Consider the following 24,189-nt stretch of genomic DNA (forward strand, 5'->3'; position numbering starts at 1 on the left):
AACAAAACAGCAACAACATCAATCCACTGACGAAGAACAAATTAAAATATACCAAGCAAGAAAAACTTGTGTTTTCCAGTCTAGCCTGTTGTTAACCCATATTCTTTCTCTTTATTGTGTAAAATTTGCTGCTTCAACCACTTTTTAAAAAAATTATTTTATCGGGGGCTCATACAATTCTTATCACAATTCATACATCCATCCATTGTGTCAAGCACATATGTACATTTGTTGCCCTCATCGTTCTCAAAATATTTGCCTTCTGCTTTAGCCCTTAATATCAGTTGCTCATTTCCCCCCTCCCGCTTCAACCACTTTTACTTGTACATTAATTATGTTCATCATGTTGTTTAGTCACAATTACTGTCCATTTTCATTATTTCTACAAAAACAGTTCCTGGGATTTTGACTTGGATTACATTAAATTGATAGAGCTTTTGGGAGAGAACTGACAGTGAACAGTATTGGGTCTTCTGACCAATGAACACAAACTGTTTCTCCCTTTACTTAGGCCTTTTAATTTTTCTCTTACCCCACAGTCTCAGGGGATCTTAGTTGATTAGTATAACAGAGTTCACAATAATAATGTTCTACATTCAAGTTTTGTGAGTAGTACTGGGGGTCTGAAAAGCTTGCAAGCCATCATCTAAGATAAAACTTATTGGTCTTTACTTTTATGATGCAGAAGGAATGATGGAAATCAAAGGATCAAAGAAGAAGCCAATCCATGAAACATATGCAACTACAGCCGCCTTTACCTAGGACAAAAAACCAAGCAGACCAGATGCTGCTCGGATGCAAATGCTGACAATTCTGACCAGGGAAAAGTAAGAAAGTTCACAATTGTGATAGTTAGGTTTTGTGTCTACTTGGCTGGGCCCGATTCTCAGTGGTTTGGGCGTTAAGACCTAGTTATCCACCTTGATGTGCTCTGACATAATGGAACCAGCTCTGATGGGATCCACTGTGGGGGGTACAACATGCCGCATAGACCGTGGGGATATCCTCGAGAACTTTGGGCATACCAGAACACCTCATGGTGTCAGACGGAACCTGTAAACGGATCAAGAGGCAGTTGTGAGAACAGAACAAGGTTTAAAAACAAGAAAGGTGTGCGTCAAAGTTGTATCTCCTCACAACACTTATTCAATCTGTATTCTGAGAAAACAAAGAAGCCAGATTATATGGAGAGAAATGCAGCATTAGGTTTGGAGAAGCTTATTAACAACCTTTGGTGTGCAGATGCACAGCTTGCTTGCTGAAGGGAGGAGGACTTAAAGCACTTGCTGTTGATGATCAAGGACTGCGTCTTCAGTATGGATGACAACTCAATGTAAAGAAAACCAAAAACCCCAAGCCTGGACCAAGAGGTAACATCATGATAAATGGAGAAAAGATTGAAATTATCCAGGATTTTGTCTTGCTTGGATCCACAGTCAATTCTCATGGAAGCAGCAGTCAAGAGATTCAAAGATGCATTGTACTGGTAAATCTGTTGCAAAGACCTCTTCAAAGTGTTGAAAAGCAAGGATTTCGTTTTGAGCACTGATCCATGCTATTTTCAATTACCTCACACGTGTGAAAGTTGGACATTGACTAGGGAAAGCTGGAACGAATGATGTGTGTGAGTTGTGGTGCTTATGAAAATACCAAGAGCACCATGGACTGGCAAAAGAGGCATCAAATCTGTCTCAGAAGAAGAGCACCCAGCATGCTCCACAGGAGCAAGAATAGCAAAGCTTTGTCTCGTGCTTTGGGCCGGTCCTCGGAGAAGCCAGTCCCTGGAAAAGGACATCATGCTCGGAAAAGGACATCATGCTCGGTAAAGGAGAAGGCAGCTAAAAAGACGAAGTTTCTCAACGGGATGGATTGACACAATGGCTGCAACTATGGGTTCAAACGTAAGAACAGTTGTGAGGCTGGCCCAGGAGCAGGCTGTGTTTTGTTCTGCTGTACAGCGTTGCTGTGGATTGGAACTAACTCGGTGGCACCTAGCAACCAGCACCACCACCAGGTCACAGGCCTGATGCAATTGAAAGGAGACTTCCTTAGAGCTGTGCCTATTTCCTAAAGCTTGCCTGCTTCTTGTTGCGTCAGGATTCTACATCTGGGTTACCTGCCTCTGGTTCTTTGGATTTGAGCCGACTTCCTGCCATGTTGCCGGCCAGCCCTGGGAGCCATCAGCAGCCATCTGACGAGCCAACCTTGGATTGGCATCTCCAGTCACAAGCCTGACCTGCTGACTTTGGACTTGTCTGCCTCTGTAGCCTATGGTGTTCCTGCCACCCCGAAAATCCATCCGCTCCTGAAGCGTCATGGGTCAGGAGAAGCCTCCAGCTTAACATCTGACCCACACACGTGAAACCAGACTGGGTTTACCCACTCTACAGCTGGGAGCCACATCCGTATGCACTGGTTTGCTTCTCTAGAGAACCCCACCCAACACAAGGTTAGAATGGATGGAAAATGTAGAACAAAATTCAAATTCCTTTACAAGGACGAAAAGAGACTAAAGGAACCCCCAAGATTATGGCTCTAAGATTCCCTTTGGGCATAGAGTTGAAGCTATCTCTGCGGGTCACACTTCATCCAAATAATATATTGGTTCACAGAATAAACAGTACCACCCTCAAACAATTACTAACTATAGGAGAACAAATGGTCAAAATATACCCCAAAACAAAGGCAAGAGGGCAATGAGTGGAAGGGAAGCTAGACCCAAGGAACCAGAGCAAGCAGAATGGAAACAGACATAGCTTACCCCTCACAGATAGTGTAACCAACGGCACACCGCAACTTGCGTAAACATTATTGAATGTGAACCTGATTTGTTGTGTAAGCTTTTCCCTAAATTATTTTTTTAATGTATCTCAACAGTGCTTTGTAGTTTTCAGTGTGCAGGTTTTATACATCTTTTGTCATTTTTATCCATAAGTATATTACAGCTTTTATGTTGCTGTAATTTTTAAACATTTTATTTTATTTTATTTATTTATTTTTTTAACATTTTATTAGGGGCTCATACAACTGTTATCCCAATCCATACACACATCAATTGTGTAAAGCACATTTGCACATCGTTTCTCAAAACATTTTCTCTCCACTTAAACCCCCGACACTAGGTCCTCATTTTTCCCCTCCCTCCCCGCTCCCCCCTCCCACATGAGCCCTTGATAGTTTATAAATGGGAATTTTGTCATATCTTGCCCTGTCCGACTTCTCCCTTCACCCACTTTTCGGTTGTCTGTCCCCCAGGGAGGAGGTCACACACAGTTCCATGTAATCGGTTCCCTCTTTCCTACCCATTCTCCCTTTACCCTCCCTGTCTTGCCACTCACACCACTGGTCCTACAGGGCTCATCCATCCTGGATTCCTGGATTTTCAGTTCCTATCTGTACCAGTGTACCTCCTCTGGTCTAGCCAGTCCTGCAAGATAGAATTCAAGTCATGGTAGTGGGAGCGGGGAGGAAACCTTTAGGAACTAGAGGAAAGTTGTATTTCTCACCATTGCTACATCGCACCCTGACTGGCTCATCTCCTCCCCGATTTTGTTGCTGGCCTACATAAATACAATTGTTTTTATATATTGATTATGTATCATATGACCTCACTAAACTTGTTTATCTCTTCCAAACTTTTACTATGGCTTCCTTGGAATTTTCTACATAGATATTTATGTCATGGTTAATAATAATAGTTTTACCTTCCAATCCATATTTATATTATTTCTTTTCTTGCCTTATTTTCCTGGCTAAATCCTCCTTTATAATATTAGAAGAAGTGGTAATAAGTGAGACCTTTGCCTTTTTCTTCATCTTTAGGAGAAAATATTTAGCCTTTTACCATTAAGTATGATGTTACTGTAAGCTTTTAATAGATGTCCTTTATGAGGTTGAAGGAGTTTCTTTCTATTGCTACTTGGTAAAAATTTTGATCAGAATTGGATATTAGATTTGACAAATGCTTTTTCTACATTCATTGAGATGATCATGCGTTTTTGTGTTTTGTTCTCCTTTAGACTATTAGCATAGTGTTTATTTTATTAGTTGATTTTAATTCTTGATAAGAATTGCTGAAAATTCATTGCTTTTTACATAACCACAATATTATACACCCAACACTATAATCTAATTTTAGATAATTGTCATCATTCTACAAAGAAAATTTTTAACCTACCAATGACCTCTTCATTCACCACTTCTCCCCTCTCCGTCAAATCCTGATCTACTTTCAGTTTGCATATATCTGCCTGCTGCTGGATATTCCTATGGGTTGGATATCCAGTGTGTGGTCTGTATGACTGACATGTTCATGAGGTCTGTTCACGTGTAGCATGTATCAAAGATGTGTTCCTTTTTAGGTGTCAATAATATATGTACAGCACGTTTTGTTTATGTAGTTGACTGTTGATGGGCTTTGGGGTGATTTCCACTTTGGGACATTTATAAATAGTGCTGTGATGAGCTTTGCTGATCAGTCTGTGCATGACATACATCTGTCTCTCCTGCTTATGTTTATGTGATTGAATTGCATGAGTTCTTTATCTTTCTGGAAACAAATCTTTTACGGATATATGGTTTGCCGATATTCTCTCTCAGTCTGTGGCTTATCTGTTCACTTTTTCAGGGTATTTTTCAAAGCACAAATATTTTTAATTTTGATTAAGTGCAGTTTACTAATAATTCTCCTGTTCCTTTGCTGTTATATTTCAGAAATATTTGCCTAATCCCAGACCTAATTCTACTTCCTTCTATGAGTTCTTAACATTCAGATTTGTGATCTAGTTTGAGTTAATTTTTGTGTATGATGTTAGATAGGGATCCAAATATATTTTATTGCATATAGAGATCCAGTTTTCCCAGAAACATTTGTTGGATAGACTATTCTTTTTCCAGTGAGTTGTCTAGGCTTCTTTGTAAAAAAAAAAAAAATCAGGTGTCCATAAACTTTATGGGTTTTTTTTGTACTATGTATGCTATTCCATTGCTCTGGTTGTCTATCTTGATTACTGAGCCTTGTAGTAAGTTAAAAAAAATTTTTATTCATTTTATTGGAAGCTCTTACAGATGTCATAACATTCCATAATTCAAATATTCCATTCAAATAGATCAAGAATAATTGTACAATCACTACTACAATGTTTAAAAACATTTTCTTTCTTCTGGAACTCTTTGCTATCAGCTCCCCTTTGTCCCCTGCCTCCCCCACCCTTCCCCCAGGAACCCTTTTTGTTACTGCTATATGTTATTCTTATTCTATTATTATATATGTTTATATATCCATATCTTACCCCATCCACTATATCCATTCACCTGCAATTCTGTTATTCACTCCTCTTGAGTGGGGCTATACAGTCATTACTGTTATCAACTCCCGCTTCATCCCCTTTCCCTCCCTGTCTTCCTGTATCCTGAGGGAATCATTACTCCCGTTGCTGTTTCTGAAGGGTCATCCTCCTGGCCTTCCTGCATCAAACAATCTCAATTATACACATGAACATACATAGGTCTAACAGTATTAATGAGGTGAAACAAAAGCCTTAATAATAAGGGGAGGAAATATTAAAGAACAAGAGGATGGTCATGTGTTTCATCAGTGCTATCCCGCAGCTTGAATTCCTCATCCCCCAATGTGAATGTGGCCCCTCTGTGAAGGCCTGTCCAATTATCTTGCAGGTGGGCGTTGGGTCTCCACTTTGTCCACATTCCTTCACATCAATTTGATTACTTGTTTTTGAACTTCTGATACCTATTCCCTTCGACACCTTATGATCACACAGGCTGGTGTGCTTCCTCCATGTGGGCTTTGTTGCTTCCCTGTTCAGTGGACTCTTGTTTGACATGTAGTAAGTCTTGAAATAAGTCTTTAAAAAAATTTTTTATTTGCATTGGTGTGGTATACCTTTTCCCATTATTTTACTTTTAATCTCTTTTCATCTTTATATGATGTTTGCATCTTTGTAACAGTGTCATGGTGGTATTGTCTGACCTCTAACTTCACCAAAGGTTGAGGCAGGAGAATCCTCCCATGGTTGCGAGGAGAATCAAGATCATTTGCATCAGCTGCCCAAGTGTGATTCCTATCAGGCAGATGTCAGATAAACTTCCATTATCCAAACTTTTTTGCCAAGTCCTACAACAACCATTCCTCCTATGACACTTTCTTTTTTTCTTTTTTTTTTGACAATGTGATCGCCCTTTTTACTTGAAATTCATACTTGGAGAAGCCACGCATAGATGGTTTCCATTCGCTCAAGTTTCAAAGAAACCACCGGAAAGAATGGTTGACCAGGAGCAAACACAGAGCAATGTTGTTCAGTGTCATCAAATTAGCTCAGACGCATAGCAACCCCTGTGCACGACAGAATGAAACCCTGCAAGACCCTCAGCCATCCTTGCAGCAATGATTCCTGGGCTGGAGCCCATGGTTGCAGCCGCTGTGTCCATCACTCCATCTCCTGGAGGGCCTTCCTCTTGTTCGCTGCTCCTCTACATCACCCAGCATGGTGTCCTTCTCCAGGGACTGGTCTCACCTGACATCATGTCCACAGGGTGTGAGACAAAGTCTTGCCATCCTGGCCTCTAAGGAGCACTCTGGCTGTACTTCTTCCCAGACAAATCCATTTGGGGTTTTTTTGCAGTTCATAGTACTTTTAATATTCTTCTCTAGCCCCACAAGTCTAATGCAACTATTCTTCTATGGTCTTCCTTATTCAGTGTCCACCTATCACAGGCATAGGAGGCAGTGGAGAAGACCAGGACTTGGGCCAGGTGCACCTTCATCTTCAAAGTAACATCCTTGTTCTTCGATCCTCTAAAGAGGTCTCATGCGGCAGATTTACCTACCGCCATCCATCTTTGGCTCTCTTGACTGCTGCTTTCCTGAGCATTGGGTGTGGATCCAAGCAAGACCAAAATCCTTGACAACTTCAACCTTTTCTCCACGTGTCTTGAACAGAACAATAAGGTGCTTTGTCTCAAGTTAGTCTGAGGATGTCTTTGTCACTGGAAGTGATTATCTTGTCCCTGTAGCTAGGCGACAGCTACATCCAGCCCATGAACTGGGCTGAACAATGGGTTCGTGATGGGAACAATTGCTGCCAGGACCCTAAGAGTGTTTCTATCTGTTGTGCTGAGGTCGCTGTGAGGCTGTAACAACTCAATGGTACCTTAGTGAATGATGTAGGGAGTGCGGAGTGGAGACCCAAAGCCCAATTGTAGACCACTGGAGATCCCCTTGCAGAGGTCTCTCGGGGAGGAGATGAGCCAGACAGGGTGCAATGTAGCAACGATGAAAAATACAACTTTTCTCTAGTTCGTAAAGGTTTCCTCCCTATCCCCCCTCCCACTATCATGATCCGAATTCTACCCTGCAAGTCTGGCTAGACCAGAGGATGTACACTGGTACAGATAGGTACTGGAAACACCCTCCTATGACACTTTGATTCATTCTCCACCGTGTTTGATAATTCATTGTAATGGCTCCACAGAACTCATAGATAATTCTCACAATTATGGGGCTTATTAGGGAAGTAACAGGTTACAATTCAGGTTCAGGAATACTCAGGATACAGTTCATCAACCAGGAAAACTCAGCCAGGCCCATATGCATGCCTCTCTCTGGCCCTTGGCCTCTTAGCTCTGCCTCTGTCTTGCTTGAACAAATGTTACAAAGTTCTTTAGCTCTGCCAAGTAAGTGCCCAGAGGCACCCCACTCCACCTGTAATCTCAGCTCCCAAACCCCCAGCTTTTCCTCTCTGGTTGCCATGGAGACCCATCATGCTTTCTCAGACCAGTCTCTAGGTTCTGCCACTCATTCTCTATTGCTGCTGCTGCTGCTGCTGCTGCCGCTGCTGCTCTTGGGTCAGTTTCGACTCATAGTGACAACAGGATGAAACTGCGCCATCCTCTAAATTGTCCTTAAGTTGGAGCCCGTTGTTGCAGCCATTGTGTGAGTCCATCTCGTTGAGGACCTTCCTCTTTTTCGCTGCCCCTCTTACTTTACCAAGCATGATGTCCTTCTCTAGGGACTGGTCTCCACTGACAACATGGCCAGGTGTGTAAGTTGAAGTCTCCTCAGCCCTGCCTTTAAGGAGCATTCTGGCTGTACTTTTTCCAAGACAGAATTGTTTGTCCTTTTGGCAGTCCGTGAAACTCTCAATATTCTTTGCTAGTTACACAATTCAAACACATAGATTCTTCTTCGGTTTTCTTATTCAATGGCCAACCTTCAAATGCATATGAGGTGATTGAAAATACCATGGCTTGAGTTAGGTGCGCCTTAGTCTTCAAAGATGCTTGTTTTTAACTTCTTTACTTTTCAACACGGTAAAGAGATCTTGTGCAGCAGATTTACCTGATACAGCATGCCTTTTGATTTCTTGACTGCTGCTTCCTTGAGCATGGATTGTTGGTCCAAGTAAGACAAAATCCATGACAACTTCAATCTTGCCCCTATTTATCATGGTGTTACCAAGTGGTCCAGTGGTGAGGATTTTGGTCTTTACACTGAGTTGTGATCCACACTGCAGGCTGCAAGCCTTGCTCTTCATCAACAAGTGTTTCAAGTCCTCCTCACTTTCCGCAAGCAAGGTCATCTGTATCGCAAGTTGTTAATAACCCTTCCTCGAATCCTCATGTTGTATTCTTCTTCTTATAATCCAGCTTCTCTGATTTTGTGCTCAGTATACAGATTGAGTAAGTGTGGTGAGAGGATACAACCTTGCCTCAGACCTTCTATGATTTTAAACCTTGTTCTGTTCACACAACTACGTCTTGCTCCACATACAAGTTCTGCATGGGCATAATGAAGTGTTTTGGAATCTCCATTCTTCTCATACCTATCCATAGTTTGTTATGATCCACACAGTTCAATGCCTTGACATAGTCCATCTGACATCAGCAATGATATTCCTTGTTCTACATCTCTGCTGCTACTCCTCACCATATCCCACTGTCTCCAGTGTCACCGCTCCCTGTCTCCTGCATTGATGAGGCGCAGTGAAGGGATCCTGGGTCCAAAGGACGTGCTCTTCTTCCTTGGTGGTTGTGAGATTACCCTTTCTACTCGGGGATGGTTCACTTTAAGCCTCATGGGATAGCAAAGCTGAGCAATTTCCACGTTAGGGTTCCATGTACCTTATTTTCAGTATTATCTGGCTATCTAAAGCACCTCATGTATGCTAGTCCTAGCCAGTTGTTTAGTGGGAGTTACAAAGACTATGGCCAGCAGGGCCTTAAGTAATTCATAGCGCTGCAATGTTTAAAGTAGGTTCCTTTTAGGGGGCAAATGCTTGGATCCCCCTGCTATAGCATTTGTGCTAAATTCAATGTGACCATTTTTGCCTTTTAATTGGAATATCTAGACTATTTTAATGTTATTGTTTACATGGTTGTAGTCAAAACTACCAACTTTGCTATTAAATTCTGAATTCTTTGGTTGCCATTTGGCTTCCTAGCCCATCCAAGTAGAGGAGGCACAGTATATGTCCTCTGCCTCATTGACCTCAAACTTGGCATGTGACTTGTTCTGACTCATGGGGTCTAGGTAGATATTATATGAGCAGAAACCTTAAATTTGGCTTGGCATCTTTTAGTTGCTTCTTCAACCTACTATGAGAAGAATATCTCAAAGTAGCCATGTGTTAAAGGAGGGTGAGAAGTCACATGGAACAGACTTAAACCCAATTCCTAGTTTGGAAACCTAGCCCAGCCAAGTTGCAGCCTGAAAGAGAGTAGGATCTATAGACCTGTTAAATAAATCAAAGTGTACTTAGAAGAAAACTATATATATAGTTAATATTTTATTTATATCCTTCCACTTATTAATTATTTATTTGCTTTTTGTTTATGAGTCAGTCCATATTTATTATTTTGTAAAGTGTTCACTTTGCTGTGCCCTTCCTTTTTTTAATTAAAATATCTTTTTCCCCAAAAAAGATCATTTTATTGGGGGCTGTTACAGCTCCTATAGCAATCCATACATCAATTGTATCAAGTGTATCTGTACACATGTTGTCATTATTTTCTAAACATTTACTTTCTATTGAGTCGTGACCCATTGATAAATTATTATTTTCATATCTTACACCGACCGCTGTCTCCTTTCCCCCACGGTTTCTGTTGTTCATCCCCCTGGAGTGGGTGTGTGTGTGTTGTTGGGTGTGTTGATTATTGCAATAAGCTCCCCCTTCTTCCCCTTCTCTCCCTACCTTCCACCACCCTCCTGGTATCGCTACTCCCATTCCTTGTTTCAGGATACCTCCCATCTTGCCCTTTCTTTTAAAAAACAGTTTTATTGAAATATAATTCACATATCATGCAATTCAGTAGTTCAGGCACATCAAGAAGAGTTGTACAGTCATCCATCACTCCCAGCAGTTTTAGAACATTTTCTTCATTGTTGTACTTGTTATTATTGTGTTGTGTTAGGTGCCATTCAGTTTGCTCTGACACATAGTAGGCAGACACACAAGATTGAGGTCCAGACCCCAATTATGTTGTGTGTATATATATATGGATTTTTAAAAAAGCTGTACCTTTTGGGTTTAGTATTGTAAAACTATTAGAATTGTAAAGCTATTTTACCAGAACAGTCAGGAATCAGTGTATTGAGGGATTAAATTGCTCTAGAAGACCTGAAATACCTCTGTCCCTCCCGGGATGCTTGGGCTTCTCCAAGTCTCGTGCCACGTTTTCAGCTATCCTTCCGGTCTGTGTAATTCTGACAGCAGAGTAGAAAAGTACGTCGTCTGAACCCGAACCAGACAAGCAGCGCCTATCCCTTTACCAGAAACCAATGATGTGGAAAGATCTTTAGCTGCAAGGGAGGATAAGTGTCAACCTTGCTGACTTGACCGGTGATCATGAGGCGCCACCCTTTGACCTGTGGGTGCACGGGGTGGGGCTGGGGGTGCCATGTGGCAGTGAGATGCTGAGTCTAGGTCACACTGCCTCTCCCCCCACCCTTCCCTCCTAAATAAACCAGAGAACCTCGTGCTCATCCCTAGGGAAAGAGGATGTTGTGGAGACTAGCATGAGGGCACTGGACTCAAGGTAGTATTTTCATAGTTGTTAACCATTTAGGTAGAATCTTCTGGCATCTGAAAATTGTCCAAAACAGGTGTGCATGGCTGCTACTGCCTCATTTTGACTCCTTTAAAAACATGGAACACAGGTTTGTAGAAAGAAAAGTGAAAACAGTGGAATAAAAAGCCAGCTACATAAAATATGCAACTCAAAACATTTCTTCTTCTACAGCTGTTGGAAGAATTAAAGGACAGCCTCTCCCACTACTATTGTTTTTCGAGGCGCTCTTTAATACAAGCCAAGCGTATAAACGTCCTGTGGATGCACTTCTAACCCTGGAGGGCATCAAGTGTGGATTATCGGAAAAACGGTTAGATTTGGTTATACACTGGGTCACCCAGGAAAGGTAAGCAAAATTAAGCTTTTGGCCTAATTTTAATATTTAGTTAACAAAGTAACGGAGCCTTGGGGCCCTGGGACCATAGTGCCTGGCTGCTGACTGAAAGGTTGGCAGTGTGAACGCCTCATCCACTTGGACAGAAAAACATGTGGCTGTCTGCTTCTGTGAAGAGGAACAGCTTTGGAAACTCTGGGGGCAGTTCTAGCTATCTTGTTGGGTCCCTGTGAATTGGAATGAATTCTGATGGCAATGGCTTTTGGGGTTTAGGTTAATAAAATTCTGCTTTAAAGTTTTTAAATAGGTTTTCATCAGTACATTGTTTGAGCACTTATTTCTAGTCCTGACTGCAGTTGACCGATTAGAAGGTGTTTTACTCAGCATTCATAGAGTAACGAGGAGCCGTACAATGAGCCCAGGGTATCGATTCTGGCAGATCCTGAGACCATCCCTGACCCCTTTACAGGGGATGGGAACTGAGCAATAAAGCCAGACCAAGGTAGGCCAGCATTACACGAGTGGAAAAAGCAAGACCGGGTTGCAGACAGGCTGGGAGCACTTGTAAACATCAACACACCTGACGACTTCTGGAAGAAACCAAACAGGTGAAGCGTTTAGGTCAGGCAGGGACAAAGCTGTGAGGTAGCAGTGTCCTTGGAAGTGCGGTTAGTGTCACTGGAAGTTTGGAAAAGAAAGCTTAGGACTGGCAGGCCTTGGTGCCAGTTTAAGCACAGGAATTGTGTGAAAGCATTTCCTGGCTTAAAGACTAGTGGGTCTGAGGTAGGGTTTTCTGGGGAGCACCTATCTGTCTCGGGGTGGCGGTGAAGCAGCATGCCCAACAGCTCACAGGAGTACTTGTCTGCTTGCTCTGCTCCTGAGGGGCCTGGTTGCGACGGCTTCCATGGTTTCACCTGTGAATGGTGGATCCAAGCACTTTGCCCTGGGACTTTTAAGAGCAGTGGGGGTAGAGAGAATTCCTTGGAAGGGACCCTTCCAGATTGGCTGGAGCTGGGAATTGGGGGACCCGTCCTTCCATGTTTTTATAAGAACTAGGTCTCCAGGCAGGCATCCTCCCCTTGGGCCTGGATGAACCCACACTGATGGAATGGCTCTTGACATTGGGCTACTCTGTGGCATATTGCTTTATTGAAGCTACCTCAGCACCTATAGCTGGCTCCGTTACAAGGAAAGGTTCCCCCCCTAAACTTCAATAGGGGCTTAAACACATAGCTTGCCATGGGGCAATTCTGAGACATAGCAGAGCTATTGCAAGTGCATCTTCTGATCATCTGAGTTTCTTGTGTCAGTTTGCTGAGGGTTAGCTTTAATTGTTGATTAATTCTCTCTACTTCCCTGAGGACTGTGGCCTCCTGGCACAGTGGAGACGATAGGTTATTCCCAAGTGTTGGGAGACTGCCTGAGAGATCTGGGATATGAAAGCAGACCCGTTATCACTCTGCAGTGATTTGGGAAGCCCAAATCCAGGGATTACTTCCTGAGCCTTCTCAGTGCGGGTCGGACATGCTTCAATCCACCAGCTAAAGGTGTCTATGAACACTAGAAGACACTTGAATCCTTGGGCGGCTGGAACCTGGGTACAATCTATCTGCCAGTCTTCCCCAGGGTAGGATCCTTTGCGCTGGATAGGTTAAGCAAGTTGATTTCTAAGTGCCCTTTGGGTTTGGCAGGTAGGACAGTGAGAGGTTACTGACCTGAGAGTCAAGATTAAATTGGCCCCACAGAACTGCTGAAGGAGCAGGGTCAAAGAGGGTTTATAGCTAAGATAGGTGGTGTTGTGGAAAGCTTACACGACTTTCAACTGTAACCTTTGTAGCAGTAGGAGCTTGTTGTTTTCTCCCACCATCCGTCAGGTTGAAAGCAGAATTCCTGAGTCTTGGCCTGTTCTGGAGAGTAATCTGGTAGAGGAAGCTGGTTTGAGGAAATTAAGGGATTTATGGAAGCTAGTGGGTTTGTGCTCAGGGCTGCCTGTCTGCGTGCCCTCTCAGCTGCTCTGTTGCCCACGATGTGGGCTTCTGAGTCGCCCTTCTGGTGCCCTCGGCAGTGCACTGCTGCCACTTCCTCAGGGTTTTGGACAGCTTCTAAGAGTGCCCTGATTTGGCCCCTGTACTTTATGAGGCTTCCCTGGGTGATAAGATATCCTCTTTCCTGCCAGATTGAGGAGTGGGAGTGGAGAACTGAAACCCCATATCTAGAATCAGTATACCGCGTTGATTTCTTTTCCGCTGCTTGCTCAAGGTGTTGTGACAATGCTATGAGTTCAGCCAGCTGGGCTGAAGTTCCCAGGGGCAGGGGGGTGGCTTCAATGACTTGGTCAAGGGAACAGTGGCATAATCGACCTTGCACACTTCATCAGTCACAAAGCTGCTACTGTCAGAGAACCAGACACAGTCTGCTTCAGCAAGCGGATGGTCTTTCAGGTCTGGCTGAGGCAAGTTATTAGTAGAAAGTAGCTCAAAGCAGGAGTGGAGGGGGCTAGGGTCAGGGAGTAATGTGGTTGGATTGAGGATGCTATAGGTCTGGACGGTGACTTTAGGGTTCTCTATAAGAAGGATTTGGGAAAAAATTTTAAAAAGAGAGAAGGATTTGGAACTTTAATAGGCAGCTATCAGAAAGCCAGATATAGCTTTGGCTTGTAGCACTTCGTAGAACCTATGATTAGTCAGGACCTCTAAAGTTCCTCCTATGGTGATATTCACTGCTTCTTAGGCTAAGAATGCCATGGCAGCTATTGCTCATAGACAAGATGGCCAGCTGGCTGAGTTAAGATCTAACCTCTTTGATAAATATGCCACTGGCTGAGACTGGGGTTCTAGCTTCTGGATTAGTACTTCCAGAGCTATGCCCCTTCTCTCATGAGCATACAAGAAAACTTTTCATAGCGTCTGGGAGACCCAGTGTTGGAGCTTGGAGCAGAAGAGCCTTAAGTTGTTCCACTGCATCCCTTTCCTCTGTGCCCCACAGGTGTGGTTGAAAGTCACTTTCCCTTTCAGGCTCTCATATAGGGGTTTTGCTAGGAGTCCATAGTTGGGAATCCAGATTCCACATCACCCAGTAAGGCCTAGAAACACTCTTAGCTGTCTCTGGCAGCTCCACAATTGCCCTTACTCATTCTAAGGAGAGCCCTTTCTTTCCTTTTGATAAGACTAGTCCTGTTGCACTAGCTGGGCTTTGGCCCTAGAGACTCTGTAGTCTCTTTCTGCCAAGAAGTCTAGACTTGTACTATATGAACAATGGACTTTTCCCGAGTGGTGCAGCAGATGAGGAGGTCATTGCATACTGTAGGACTGTGTGCCTTCTAGAGTAAGACCAGCTAGGTCCTGGCTTAGGGCTTGTCCAAACAAATGGGGGCTATCTCGGAAGCTCGTTGGCAACAAAGTCCGGGAAAGTTGGTGGGACTGCCCCTGGTCTAATTTTCACTCAAAAGCAAGAAGGAACTGGCGCTGTGGGTCCAGTGGCATGCAGAAAAAGTCATCCTTTAAGTCCAGAACGCTGTACCACTGTGTGGAGCTAGGAATTACCCCTTGGAGTGTATAGAGGTTTGGTACTACTGGGTACAGTGGGATCACTGCTTCATTGATTATCCTGAGGTCTTGAACCAGCTGATAAGACCTGTCGTTCTTTTTGATTGGTAATATTGGGGTGACACGGGGAGTTACCAGGGACCAAAAGTCCATGCCGGAAGAATTTATTAATAAGGGGTTGTAATCCTTTGATGGCTTCAGGTTTCAAAGGGTACTGCCGCTGGCGGGGAAACTGGGTGGGGTATTTTAGGAAAATTTTTTACCGGGGTTGCATGTTTAGCTCTGCTGGGGACTCCCGTGTCTGAGACCTCAGGATCTATGGCACTTTCCCATTGTTCCTGTGTGGGGCTTTGCGGCTCCTCTGCAGTCAGGAACCTTTGGAAAGCTGTAGTGGGACTAGGGTGAAGCCCTATGACTATGTAGGTGGGTAGCTTAAATAATCCATCTCAGTCTAGAAGAGTGGCTGGACATTCAGGGACTATAGGAAGCTCTGAGAGAAGTGAAAGTGGCCCCAGAGGCACCTTAAGGGTTCAGTAAAGTGTTTGACTACAGGTTTTCCTAATACTCCCAGGATGGTGCAAGTGTGGGGTGCCAGGGGTCTGAGGAAGGGGCTAAGGACAGTGTAGACGGCCCCAGTACCTAGGAGGAAATTTACTGACATATCTGCCACATCGATGTTCACCAGAGGCTCCAGACTAGTCATAGCTATCCCCTGCTGCCTGGCCCTTCAGGCCGGGCTGTTTCAGTCCTCACTTAGCAGCTGCACACTAGCCTGCAGGTGCTTCCCCTCCTGGTGGTTGTCTCCTATAGGACAGAGTGATGTCCAGTGGCCAGTTTGTTTGCAGTGGTAGCATGGCAATGGAGCAGGTATTCTGGTTGGGGCAATCCCTCACTCAGTAGCCCAGGCGTTGACACACATGGCACCTAGTGCCTTGTTCAGGGGTCTTGGAAACCTGGGAGGCAGTCAATGGGCGGTGGTTAGCAATGGTGGCCAATACCTGCACATGCTTAATATTCTTTCTTCTCTCCTCCTGAGCCTGGACTTCCCTTACTTGTCTCTAGTGTAAAAGGTGGCATTAGCACTAGTGACCATCTCTTCTAGGGTAACTCTTCCAGGCTTCTGCACTAACTTCTGGAGCTTTTTCTGAATGTCTAGTGTGGCCTGTGTGAGAAATTTGTCCCTGAGTAGGACTTGTCCTGCATATGAATCTATGTCTACAGTGGTGTGATTCCTCAGGGCTTCTTTCAGCTGCTCTAAGAATCTTACAAGGCTTTCATCAGGCCCCTGGTGAATATCTGTCACTTTGGTGTAATTGATGTCCTTTTTCCACCCTGACTTTAGTCCATTTGTGATACACACCAGAAAATGTTCCCAGGCCACCTGTCACTGGGATCATTATAATCCCAGGTGGAGTCAGTAGAAGGCACAGCTGTTTCTCCTATTGGATACTTATCATTCATCACATGTAAACCTTCTGCAAACTTCTTAGCTCCCTTCAGCACTCCCTCTTTCTCAAAGTCTGTCATAGTCTGTCCCAGAATGATCATTGCATCCTCCCAAGTCAAGTCATAGGCTAGGGTGAGGTGCTGAAAGATCTCTGTGTGCTGTATGGAACTATCTGAGTAACTGCCTAGGTCACTCTTAATCTGCCTGAGTTCAATTATGATGAAAGGCTTATGAATGGCCCGGGGACCCAACTCCCCAGCTGCCTCTATTAAGGGTAGGACTTTGACAGGCTACCTGTTTCCCCAGCATCTACAGGTTCAGGGACCGAGGGTGGTGTGGCTGCGTGGGAGCTAGAATGGCCTTCAACTGTAGGGCCCCTTAGGGGGTCCTTGGTACACTTGGAACGAAGGTCTTTACTGCTTCTCAGGAGGAAAAAGGCTTTGACATAAGGGAACTCCTCCCACTTTCCCATCCCTTTGCAGAAATGCTCTGGCTGAATCAGGGTCGGAAGGGAAAGTGTGCCATTCTTTGGCCAGGATTCCCTGTCATCTAGAATATACTGAGGCCAGATGGTGTTGCAGAACGAGATTAACTTCTGTTCCTCCATCGTCTGCGGGTTAAATCTATCCCAATTAGACAGGATGCAAAGCAAAGGATGAGCTTCCTTTCGGCACTGATCCTCCAATCCCCATGCAGAATACAAAATCAGCAGTGAAGTCAGGAGAGCATGGCACCCCAGGGTCCTCACTGGGGTCCCAGCACGAGCCACATCTATGCTCTGTGGGACCTGAGACTACTCGACAGGTGCCCTGCTTGAGGAAGGGGTCTTTTCCAAAGAAAGCAATGGTGTGCAAAGGCACAGTTTTATCAACAGTGTATGAAGTTACAGTTTCTTAGTGTTCTGAGCAACAATAGTGTGATCTGATCTTTTTAATTTTGGACATTTTATTAGGAGTTCAGTGGTATCTCATTGTGATTTTAATTTGCAGTTTTATATTTACTAAAGATGTTGATCACATGTATTTCCTGTTACTTCTTATAAATCTCTGGCAAATTGAAAAAACTAACAGTTAGGTCACACTTTCATTATTTCTCTTTTAGTTCAAGGGTTTTCAAGATTCCTCACTAATTCTGAAATCAGTTGTCATCTTTAACCAACACTAAATAAGTTCTTGGGTTTAGAACCAAGATAAATGCTGAGAACCTCAATTATGAGAGATGTTTGTTTTCCTTGAACTTTCAGTCCCACCGTCTTTTCAGAGCAGTTTCAATCTTCTTTGTCATTTTTGAGAACATATGCTCAGTGTCACCAGGATATCTGCACGCGCTGATGGTGTGTTGTCCTTGTTGGTGAGTCACAGAGGTGACCTCAGTCGCTTAACCCTTCAGAGTCCTTGCAGGCCGAGGAAGCCAGGTCTCCCACGTTGAGTGTGTGTGCGCAGAGCCGCACCCACTCGCCAGGGCTCACAGACGTTGATCTGTTTTCTCCAGGCTGCTACTTACCGAGGAAGTCGGGGATGTGATTTTTGATTATGGGGAGCAGGATCCATACAACAAGACCAAATGTGTGGCTTTAGCGCAAACGATCTACAACGGATGTGGCCTGTACCAGAAAAATCTTCTCTGCCTGTGTAAACTCGGTCAGATTCACGAGGCCATGGAGTACATACATCAGTCCAAGGAGCTTACCACCAGTAAGTGAAACCCAAAGCCGCCCCGGGGCTCCCAGAGAAAGAAATGCTTTAGAAGGATGATGGCAACATATGCACACATGTGCTTGATGCAGTTGGTGTATGGGTTATAAGAGCTGTAAGTGCCCCCAATAAAACGGTTTATAAAAATACAACAAACAAACTTAAACCCCACACAAGTCAAAATGCTGTGCATTTGAATTCTGGGTTTTAATTTAAGATCACTTATGATAGCAGGCAATGGAGCAGCTGCTGTGTTCAAACTGCCAACCTTTTGGTGAGCAGCCAAATGCTTCACCACCACACCACCAGGCATTCATCTGTCTGTCTATCTTCCTATCTATATGATAAGCAGGTCATTTCACTCACAAGTTCAAGTGGAAACAGCTGTAAGCGATTGACTTTCATGTTGGGCATTCAGATGTATCACAGTTTTTCTTCAATGCATAAATATTTAGTAAACTGGACAGTCTAGGACATATGACGTTTTAAAGATAATTAATGGGTACACTGTTACATGCTACTTAAAATATTTTTTAAAAACACTTGAACTTGAGAGGCCCTGAGTTTTATCTGATAATGTGTCCATGCTATGCATATGATTTTCAGCGACTAAGTCCTCTGAAATAGACCGCTGTTTTTTTCTTCATCATCTGGTCTTAGTGTGGAAATTCTGCCGAAACCTGTTCACTTTGGGTGACTGTGATAGTTACATAATCTGGTGTCAATCTGGGCCTTGGGAGGATTACGAGTGAATGGGTGGAGTCTAGTCTGTCATAGCCAGTGAGGCCTCTGTGTGGGCATGGCCTTCCCCTGAGGATTCTGGGAATTCCTGTATTAGTTCCTCCTTGGAGGCAGAAGACACTTCTCTCTCCTACTCACTCCTTTGGGGAGACTCTGCTGACTCCCTGTGAGACATCACGAGGAGAAGCCACATGTACCTACCCTGATGCAGCCAGAACCTTGGACCTGGAGACGCCACGTGGAGACCCTGCCAGTGCTGAGATGCTTACAATGCCACTGAAGCTACAAGACTGCCCACCTACTGGCCTGTGATCTTCCAGCATTTGGCATCGTTGCATGTATTTTGTGATTCTGAAGAGGACTTTATAGATTGGTGTCAGACATATATTGGACTTATGGACTGGGCTGGGATGTTTTCTCAATGTTCAATTCCTCTTGGATATAAATCTCTTTCTTATACATATATGTGTGTCCATGGATTTGTTTCTCTAGTCTACCCAGACTAACACAGGCATCACAGCCACCACAAACTGTCAGACAAGTGGTTGTGTGTCGGGGGAGGTCAGATGCCAGGCATTTCCTCCCCTGAGGGCAATCAGTTGCCAGACTGCTGTCTCATCCCACCACAGGAGTGGGCCTGCTCCCTGCCTCTGGGGACAATGGACTGGGTCCTGTGGGAGGGGTTTGCACCCTACTGATAATGTTCCTATGGAGACCCAGAGACCACCCCCTCATTACTGTGTAACCTATAGTGCAGCCCCTCCCTGTGATGTATATCTCTACCTGTAATTAGTGGGCTGGCATGACCCCAAAAGGTATATAGGCGTGAGTCAGCAATATAGAGCTCTCTGATCTCTCTGATCTCTCTCTCTGGCTCCCCTCTCTTCTCCCTCTCCCTTGTTCCCTTGCCCTCCTTCCCTTCCCCCTCTCTCCATGTGGACCACCAAGCGGGGCTGAGGTGAGCAATACTACCATGTAATGTGTTTGACTGCATTATTGTAATAGCTCTCATGCTCTCGATGACTTTAATATAATACTTATATATCTCAACCGTACAACTGTGCATTACTGAACCCGTGGGTAGTATTATTAGTAGCAGTGGGTGGGGCTGGCCACTCACCCCACCACCCTCCATACCTTTAATTTAATACTACAGTTGTGAGCAAACAGTCAGAGAAGCTGGATTCTACAAAGAAGTGAGTGGCATCAGGGTCAGGGGAAGGCTTATTAACAACTGTGACATGCAGATGACACAACCTTGCTTGCTGAAGTGAGGAGGACTTGACACATTTGCTGATGAAGACCAAGGACTGCAGGCTTCAGTATGGACTGCAGCGTATTGCAAAGAAGACCCAAATCCTCACACCTGGACCAATAGGTAACATGAGAAAAGGAGAAAAAATTGAAGTTGGCAAGGACTTCGTCTAGCTTGGATCCACAATCAACACTCATGGAAGCAGCAGTCAAGAGATCAAATGACACATTGCATTGGGTAGATCTGCTGAACCAGACCTCTTTATGTTGAAAAACAGCACTATCACTTGGAGAGGACTAAAGTACGCCTGACCCAGGCCATGGGCTTTTCAATTGCTTCATATATATGTGAACCTTGGAGACTGATTAAGGAAGGATGGAAAAGAATCAATGTGTGTGAATTATGGTGTTGGCAAAGAATATTCACAGTACCATGAACTGCCAAAAGAACAAATAAATCTGTCTTGGAAAAAGTACAGAAGTACAGTCAGAATGTTCCTTAGAGGCAAGGATGGCTAGACTTTGTCTCACGTGCTTTGTCCAGGTTGTCAGGAGAGATCAGTCCCTGGAGAAGGACATCATGCTTGGTAAAGCAGAGGAGCAGTGAGACAGAGGAAGGCCCGCGACATGATGGATTGACATACTAACTGCAACAACGGCCTCACACAGAACAACTGTGAGGATGGCGAGGGACCGGGCCAGTGTTTGGTTCTGTTGTCTCTGTGGCATCTAACCACAACAACCTTGACAGATTTTCTTGAAAGACACTGGATGATCATGGTGACTCATTATGAAGGAGTTTTCAGAACATTGAAAATCAGGAAAGTTGAACTGAGAAGTTGGTTTCAAACATGACAATGCACTTACTTATTCCTTGAGGGTACCAAGGAACCCCTGCGAGAATTTTCTTGGGGAACCTTATCCATCCTATTGCCCTCATCTTGTCTATCAGATTTCTTTTTGTTTTCCAAACTGAAAGAACATTGAAAAGGAACACAATTAGAGTCCTTTGAGGATGCTGTTTTGACATGGTCTATTAGACTAGAGAAACAAATTCATAGACACTCATGTTTATAAGAGGGAGTTTTATATACAAGAACAATTGTACATTGAGAAAACATTCCAGCCCAGTCCAGATCAAGTTCATAAGTCTGATTTTAGTCCTTATGTCCGATATTAATATATAAATTCCTCTTAAGATTCATGAAACATGCAATGACGCTCAATACAGGAAGATCACAGGCCAGTGGGTGGAAAGTCTTGTGGATCCAGTGGCGGTAGAGGCATCTCAGTGCTGGCAGAGGTCTCCATGTGGCTCTTTCAGCTCTAGGGCTCTAGTGTAGCTCCATGTGTCTCATCAGCAAGCATGCCTCATAGGGAGTGAACATGTGCCCCGCCTCCAGCGAGCTATTTATCTATCTATCTCCTTAATGCCTCTAAATGAGGTCATCAAGCTGTGACTTGATTGGCAGGCTAAACTCCACCCCTTCACTTTTAAGCCTCTAGTTGACAACAGATTATGTAACTACCACACATGATGTGAATCAAAGAGCTTAGAATTCTTCAAGGAAGGATAGAGATGGAAGCAATGCCTTCAGAATTGGGTAAATTGGAAGCTATGTTGAGAAATGATAACTTCATTGATATTTTTGTTTAATAAAGGTATCTATAATTTTGCAGTAACACTTTTTACTTACTTTCGTTTAAGTCATAAATATAGCTTTAAGTGATTCAGTGGTTAAGGAGTAGATCGAACCATAAGAAAGCTCTTTTCAGCCCACAAATGGTCAAGTGTTAACCACTTCATGTGGCTCTATTTACAGATGACTGAACTAGCTAATGGCTTTGTAGACTCTTTTTTGGAACGTCTCAATCTGTGATATTTAAAATAACAACATCAGTAGGTTTCTTTCTGATGCAATGCACAGAAACACAGACTGTATACTCCTTAGAAGTTGACTCAAAGATGAGCAGCACGTAATGAATCAACACAATGTAGCACCAGATGGAACTCTAGCAATGATCCACAATTTTGGCATTTTCCAGAGGCAGAAGTAGAGATCTCAGAGATCATAGATGGTAGGACTAAACTCTAAGAGTTCAGCTTTCCGAGTTGCCACTCTTTTTAGGATAGTCCTTTGATGGAGGTCGTTTTTTCCCTTCCTGGTGTGTGCGTGCTCTGTGACGGGCTGTTTGCATTGGTTTAGTTTTGCTGTAGTTGGCATGTCTTGTTGCTGTTATTGGGCACAGCACTGCGCGTTTAGGCTGGAGTTAGTCATGGGGGCCTGGAAGGGTTGGATAGGAAGTGCTGATTCCGAAGGACAGGCAGTATCTGGTTCCTGGTAGACTTGCCAGAGTAGGCTGGTGACGTTTCAGTTTCTAATTTTTTCTTTCAGGTGACCTGTTGCAGCTCATTCGTTTATGTCCTCAAATTGATGTCATTCTAAGTCTCACGAAAGAATGGAATGGGAAGCCACCATATCTATCTCTGGACCTTGCTATACTTCATCTGTTCGCTGTAGATATGAAAAAAATTGGTATCAAGTTACTTCAAGAACTAAATAGAGGTGGGAAAGGTAAGTAAAGCAGAAAGTTAAGGAAGAAATCGCAGTTAAGTAATACTGTCTATCTCAGATATAATCTAGGAACAGGGTTATGTAGGGGACTAAACGTAGGAAAGGAACTTGAGAGTCACAATTGAGCTACTTTGACTAGCAACTTACTGGGTAAGTTCAAGATTATGATATATGCACTAACTCAAATCTTCTGTGCATTCTCTTTTGACAGAAGGTAACTTTGGATCCAGTCACCTAAACTGTTAATCTGTACAAATCAAAAATCCCATGTATTTTGGTCTAAAAAAACTGTCCTATACAAGTATACTTTCTTTTTCTTGACAATGTTTCAAATTCTATACTGTTGGCAAAATTAATGTTCATATCAATAGAATTACCATATGCACCACAAGGATCATTTATATTGTCCTTCAACAAAATAATAATGTCTTTAAGGTGAACCGGGGGCATCTGTAAACTATAGACATATGAGTGGATTTTGAGCTCGTATTTAATCATAGGTCCAATCCACAGCAAAGTGTGGTGAAGAAAGCACATGACACCCGTGGTCAGAAAGAATAGCATCTGGGATCTTATGGCTTATCTTAAAGCAAGCAGCTGCCTGTCTACACGAGGCATTGGCTATATCCGCACGTAAGGAGCACACCAGCATGTGTGATCCAAGAGTTGTAAATAATAAAATCCAAACCCGGAGGAGGGAATAATGTTAAACTTTAAATTCTGAACACCCAGTTTGCAGAAGGCTGCTGTTGACGGTGAAAGCCCAAAGCCAGTTTGCAGGGTGAAGTCTCTGGGGCCTCCCCTCTGACTCTGGTGTGGAGATAGGAAAGGCCCTGTTCCCAGACAGAGTGCACGGCAGTGGCAGTTAGGTCAAAATGTGGCACCTCGTCTTTGATCTCCCTCTTGTCCAACGTCTCATTGCCAGTTTTTAATATTTTCTGCTTTGTTATAAATTGAGGTTTTCTTTATTTCATTGTTGTTGGGCCATTTATTTGTATTCTGCCTTGATTTTCTGTATGTGAAACCCAGATTAGGAAACCCTATAGAGACAATAACTGAACCAGTAGCTTCAAAGGGACCTTACAGGGGAGGCATCATGAACTGCTGACATGACGAATACTGACATGGATGAACTGCTGACATATATAAACCACTGACATGGATGAATACTGACGTGGATGAACTGCCAACATGTATGAATACTGATATGTATGACTACTGACATGAATGAATACTGATATGGATGAACTGACTTGGATGAACCGCTGACATGGATGAACTGCTGACATGGATGGATAGTTACATGGATGAATACTTACATGGATGAACTGCTGACATGGATGAACCACTGACATGGATGAACCTCTGACATGGACGAATCGCTGACATGGATGAAGCGCTGACATGGATGAAACACTGACATGGATGAATACTGACATAGATGAAACACTGACATGGATGAACCTCTGACATGGATGAAGCACTGACACGAATGAAGTGCTGACATGGA

At 43.7% G+C, this 24,189-nt stretch overlaps 1 protein-coding gene across 1 annotated transcript in view; it reads left to right on the plus strand.

The window, feature by feature from the left end:
* Window positions 1-24,189, plus strand: part of CLHC1 (clathrin heavy chain linker domain containing 1) — a 44,528-nt gene that overhangs the window by 16,867 nt on the left and 3,472 nt on the right. Inside the window, exons 7-9 of the mRNA XM_045294095.1 lie at window positions 11,260-11,434; window positions 17,906-18,108; window positions 22,500-22,679. Coding sequence (XP_045150030.1) covers window positions 11,260-11,434; window positions 17,906-18,108; window positions 22,500-22,679 — 558 coding nt within the window. The remainder of the gene's footprint in view (window positions 1-11,259; window positions 11,435-17,905; window positions 18,109-22,499; window positions 22,680-24,189) is intronic.

This window comes from Echinops telfairi, unplaced genomic scaffold (genome assembly GCF_000313985.2).
Source record: "Echinops telfairi isolate 266 unplaced genomic scaffold, ASM31398v2 ScPeMD7_2573;HRSCAF=3158, whole genome shotgun sequence".
Classification (NCBI taxonomy): Eukaryota; Metazoa; Chordata; class Mammalia; order Afrosoricida; family Tenrecidae; genus Echinops; species Echinops telfairi.